We start from the raw sequence: 5,326 nt of genomic DNA on the forward strand, positions 1-5,326 counted from the left end.
AGAAGACTCTGTAATAGATTCTCTTGCTTATCCCTGTTCCCACATGCACTGCACAGTACTAAGCCTTCCTCTGACCAAAACTTTGTTTCCTGGATTATTACCAGAAAGCGGAAACATAGAGAGTTTTTTTACATTTCTGTTGGAGACAGACAATTTCTCCTTTTAATTCTGAACTTTATTTACAGATTAGAAACTCCAATATTCTCCAATATTATTTTCACTAGTGAGAGAAAAAAATGGATGCATTCAGAGCACTTGGAAATGAGTCGCTGTTGTCTGGTTTCTCTGGTCCTGGCAGATGGGATCCCTTTCGTCGTCCCTTGGATTCCATCCAGCCCTGGCACTTCAGGCTTCTGGCAGCAGTAATGCTGGTGGTGACCTCCCTATCGCTTGCTGAGAACCTGGCTGTGATCCTGGTAACTTTTAAGTTCAAGCAGTTGAGACAACCTGTCAATTATGTTATAGTCAATTTATCTGTGGCTGATTTTCTGGTCTCATTGACTGGTGGCACCATCAGCTTTTTAGCCAATCTAAAAGGTTATTTTTATATGGGATACTGGGCTTGTGTACTGGAAGGATTTGCGGTCACATTTTTTGGTAAGCTTGATTTTGTTGGTAGTTATACATTTTTTCTTTGAACTTCCTTTAATGTATTCTACTAACTCTCCTGCAGCTTCCTGAGCCTCTGACTTTGCATGCCTTTGAATGCATTGGATCTTTCCCCAGTTACGCATGTTCTGCGGTGTACCTCATGCATGAGTGAATAACATGCAGCACTTTTGCTGTCATATATCAGTGGCTTGTTGCTTGTATACTGTTTACTGAATATGTTTAATATAAGGAGAAAAAACTTGCTAATAGAATAGCAGGATTGTGGGTAAAACTGTGAGAAAAAATCACGATGTGCAACTATTTTCAAGGTTTGTGTCTAGGTGTGTGTATGTGGTTAAATGAGAGAGAGAACAAATAGCTGTTCTAAAACTGTGGAAAATATTAGCGCACTGAAACATCTTATGTTAACTGTCTTCCAGTGGTTCTGAGGAACTATGACATGCCTGTAACTGTCACCCCACACACCTGAATCTTTCTGTGATTGTTTATCTTGTCTTTGTTTTGCTGACTACATAAAATTTATTACTTTAATTTACTTTAAATTACTTTACTAGAGTACTTTACTCTAGAAGGGAAAATTGTCACCAGTTCACTGTGTAAATATACCTCTGCAGAGTAAATATGAAAACAGTTTTAAAATTGAACATCTAATTACTTGAACATATAAACTAATTCCTGCCTCCTACAGAGCTTTTGTATCTCTGCCAAGTGATATTTTGGTTCTGTTTTAGAAGCTGCATAGTGAAGCCAGCCTTTTAACTCAGTCACTTCTCTGAATCAAAACACATTGCTGGTCTTCAACCTGAAGAGGAATCCCACTGTTGCTCTCAGGTTGATTAAGCTACACAGAAGGAATATGTGTGAGGGACAATGGTTTTCTACCAGTTTGTGGCATGGAAGGCGTGTCTCATGGAGTTAAGGTCAGGCTGTTTCAAGATGTTGGTGAACAACCAGGTGGTCTTTAATAAAGTGATACCTTAATGTGGTGGGCAGCTGTCTGTAGGCTAGAGTTCTACAACAGTCTGAAATATGACATTTCTTGCAAAGATAGTGTTTTGAGGATCTATCTTCATTTGTTAAATTGGAAGTTATATGTAATTTGCAGCTTTTCAGAGTAGAACAGAATAAAAAAGTCATTGTGAGTTAAAAGGTCCAATTAGTTGCTTGGGTTCGTAGTCATTATTACTGACAAACTAGACAAGTATGGAAATCTTGTATTCTTAATAAAATATTAGAATAATGCACATGAATTGCACATCCTTTGAAAACGTGGATTGATGAAAAATGTTCCTGATATGGTGGGTGGTCAAATGCTGCAACAGGTTACAAAGAACTGTTGGAGTCTCCACAGCAAAGAAGCTGTTCAGTCTCCATCTGTGGAGATGTTCAAAACCTAACTGGACGTAGTCCTGGACGACCTGTTCTATGGATTTTGCTTACGGTGTGTAGGGCTGGACTAGGTGACCTCCAGATATACCTCCAACATAAATGATTCTGTGACTCTGTGATGTGGGATAGTGTTTGATTTTCAGTGAATCTATCTGATTTTTTATGCTGACTGTGTTTTCCCACTGTAGGTATTGTTGCTCTCTGGTCTCTTGCACTTTTGGCTTTTGAGCGGTACATAGTGATCTGCCACCCACTGGGAAATATGCGCTTGAAGGGGAAGCATGCTGCCTTAGGTATTGCCTTTGTGTGGACCTTTTCCTTCCTTTGGACCATCCCACCAACTATGGGTTGGAGCAGCTACACCACCAGTAAGATTGGAACTACCTGCGAGCCTAACTGGTAAGGCCATCCTTGCAGAGTATTGTGAAGAAATTACACTTACAGCTCATGACTTCTCCAAAGCAGGAGTTTAAAGGAAAAGCTTGAAGATGATGGACTTACAGGCAAAACTAGAGGTAGACAAAGCTATAACAAAACCAAGAAAAAATTGTCAAGAACAGGTTAAAAAAATGTGTGTGTGTGTGTGTGTATATATATATATAATTTTCTAAAAGGAGAAGCTTTTGTATCTAATGAAGATAACTGTCCCATACCTTATGGTTTTTGTCTGGATTCAACGAGGACTAAAATATTTTTAGAAGTCTGGACAAGGCCCTGTGCAACCTGTTCTACCCCCATAGTTGACATCACATTGAGCAGGAGGTTGGATTACATGTACCTTCCCACCTGGACAGACCCACAATTCTATAGTTCTGTGTCTGTGATCCTACAAAGTAAACGTTTCCTAGCCCAGTGCTAGGGAGATGGCCCAGGGCTCCATCTGGTGATTTGACTAGAGCTGTACAGGGGGGTTTTGATTAAAAACAGTTAAAAATATTAGTGACACCTTTAAAGAGCAAAATGAACTCTTCAAGAATATTAATCAGAACACATTAGTAATACATACACGATGTATTCTGTGTTTTATACAGGTATTCAGGAGCTTATACTGATCATACCTACATTATTGCATTTTTCACCACTTGTTTTATAGTGCCTTTATTGGTAATTTTGGTATCCTATGGAAAACTGATGCAGAAGCTAAGAAAGGTAAGAAGCAGCACTAATAAGTAAAATGTGTATGTATGTAATCATTTGGAATTTTTGTGTTCAAATTTCCATAATGATCAGACGTCAGATTTCCAGACAGCAAATACGCTCACTTGTCATGCTTTGTTAAAGAATTATAATTACAAACAGAAATCTATGCTATGGTTAGAAATGATTTTTCAGTGTCCAAGTTTTATCACTTATGTCTCATTAGCCAAACATCGTTAGAAAAAATGCCAGCCTCATAAATAAAGAAGCTGGATGAGCCAGTATTGGTTTATTTACAATTGCAATTCAGTTCAGTGGCAGTTTTTCAGATTCAAACCAGACAATTCAGAATGTAGCTTAAAATGTCTGCATTTGGAAGTTGGTGTTGTCAGATACCTGCAGTTGCTCATTCCGTCAGAGTCATTGTATTCTGTATTTTGGCATTCTAAATAGAGGCCTATTATCTCTAATTTGACTAAAATCATTAGGATTCCCTTTCTCACAGGTGGAATTTGTCTGTATATCTGCACTGCCTTGAGGTGTGTTGCTGCAGCACACATGAAAATATTTGAGATAAATCAACATGTGTGAGGCTGGACAGCAAATCTGGGCCATCACTTCACTTCTCATGGCTTGGCTAAATCTAGCTTGGGTGTGCCTGTACAGGCTACAGTCATGCTGGACTGCAACTATGTTTTTGTACAAAGATGGTCCTAGCATTTTTTTCTGTCATTTTGGCAATAAAAATATAAAGTTATGTAAACAAAGGAAAACTGAATAATCACAGGATAGAGTAATTCACATCCCTTAGCACTCATACTGACACTCTGTGGTCCAGTAACAGCATTCTTATATGCTATCATACTTGACAAGAACAGATCTTTCCTTATAGCATGGCAGATTATAAAACTTCCCCCACATTTGCTGTATGAAGGCCTTGTTTATTTTCTGGAATTTTCTGTCTTTTCTTTAAAGGTGTCAGATACTCAATGCAGGCTGGGAACTACCAGGAAACCTGAAAGACAAGTGACTAGAATGGTTGTTGTTATGATCATTGCGTTTCTAATCTGCTGGATGCCATATGCTGCCTTTTCTATCCTAGTCACTGCGTATCCTTCCATTGAATTGGATCCTCGTCTGGCAGCAATTCCAGCTTTCTTTTCCAAAACAGCTACTGTTTATAATCCAATTATTTATGTCTTTATGAACAAACAGGTACCGTATGCTTTCAAAGTGTCTTTAAAACTCATATTTTCATATGTAGACTTGCTTTATAATGAATTATTTCTATCTACTTGTTAGTTAACCAGCAATACAATAACTAGCATTTAGAATTAAAAAAAATAAAATGAAAAAAATCACTATGTCTACTTACTGGAGCATAGCGTAAACCTCAGAGCATTATTACAATATGAATGTTAATAATAATTAGGTTTAACTATTAGAAAGGGAAATCAGCCCTTAGTGAATGTCAGTTATTTCATACAGTTTTCTGTATGAAAAGTCTATTTTCAAGACTGTCCCATGATATTTCTATTATTCTTTAGGAATGCAATACCAGTGAATTGCTTTTGAGGTAGGGTGCTCATGGATGTAAACAAAATGGAAAGAGAACATCTTTGAATAGCTGTGTATTAGTGCATGAAAGCAACTCATGAACCCTGAGAAATGACCAGTTCTCTTCGGCAAGATGTGGCTAGGAACAAGCATGAGAAGAAAATTATTTCTTAGAATGAGGCTTACTAGTAGTTTGTGCCTTTTTTAGGATGTCATTGTTTCTCACTTTGAGAGTTCTTTATGGTGTCACAAGCATATATATTTAATGGGGCTATTTCTGTATGTGCCCAACTGATTAATAAGATAATTTCCAAGAGTTCTAGTTAAGACACAAACTGCTTTATAGAAATATCTTTTAATTTCTGTGTTTTGATTGATCTCTTTTGTTTCAACCTTCTAGTTCAGGAGGTGTCTGGTTGAGATGTTCAGCTGCAGTGCCATAGAGACTGCAGAGTCCAACATGAACCCGACTTCAGAGAGAGCAATGCTAACCCAGGACAAAAGAGGCAGTGAGTTGTCCATCATGGCAGTACGTAGCACCATTTCTAAGAGGAAAACTGGAGATGAACACACAAATTGCCCTTCTTTTGCTCAGTTGGCAGCTTCAGAAAACAAAATCTGGCCCATGTAG

At 38.0% G+C, this 5,326-nt stretch overlaps 1 protein-coding gene across 1 annotated transcript; it reads left to right on the plus strand.

The window, feature by feature from the left end:
- Window positions 1–236: 236 nt before the first annotated feature.
- On the plus strand, window positions 237–5,326 carry LOC311211682 (vertebrate ancient opsin-like; the record flags this gene model as incomplete). The annotated part of the gene is made up of 5 exons (XM_084290580.1): window positions 237–597; window positions 2,190–2,400; window positions 3,033–3,150; window positions 4,114–4,353; window positions 5,096–5,326. 5 exons carry the CDS (start codon window positions 237–239, stop codon window positions 5,324–5,326), a joined length of 1,161 nt encoding a protein of 386 aa, XP_084146706.1.

The sequence above is a fragment of the Netta rufina genome (genome assembly GCF_964035555.1).
Source record: "Netta rufina genome assembly, chromosome: 7".
Taxonomy (NCBI): Eukaryota; Metazoa; Chordata; class Aves; order Anseriformes; family Anatidae; genus Netta; species Netta rufina.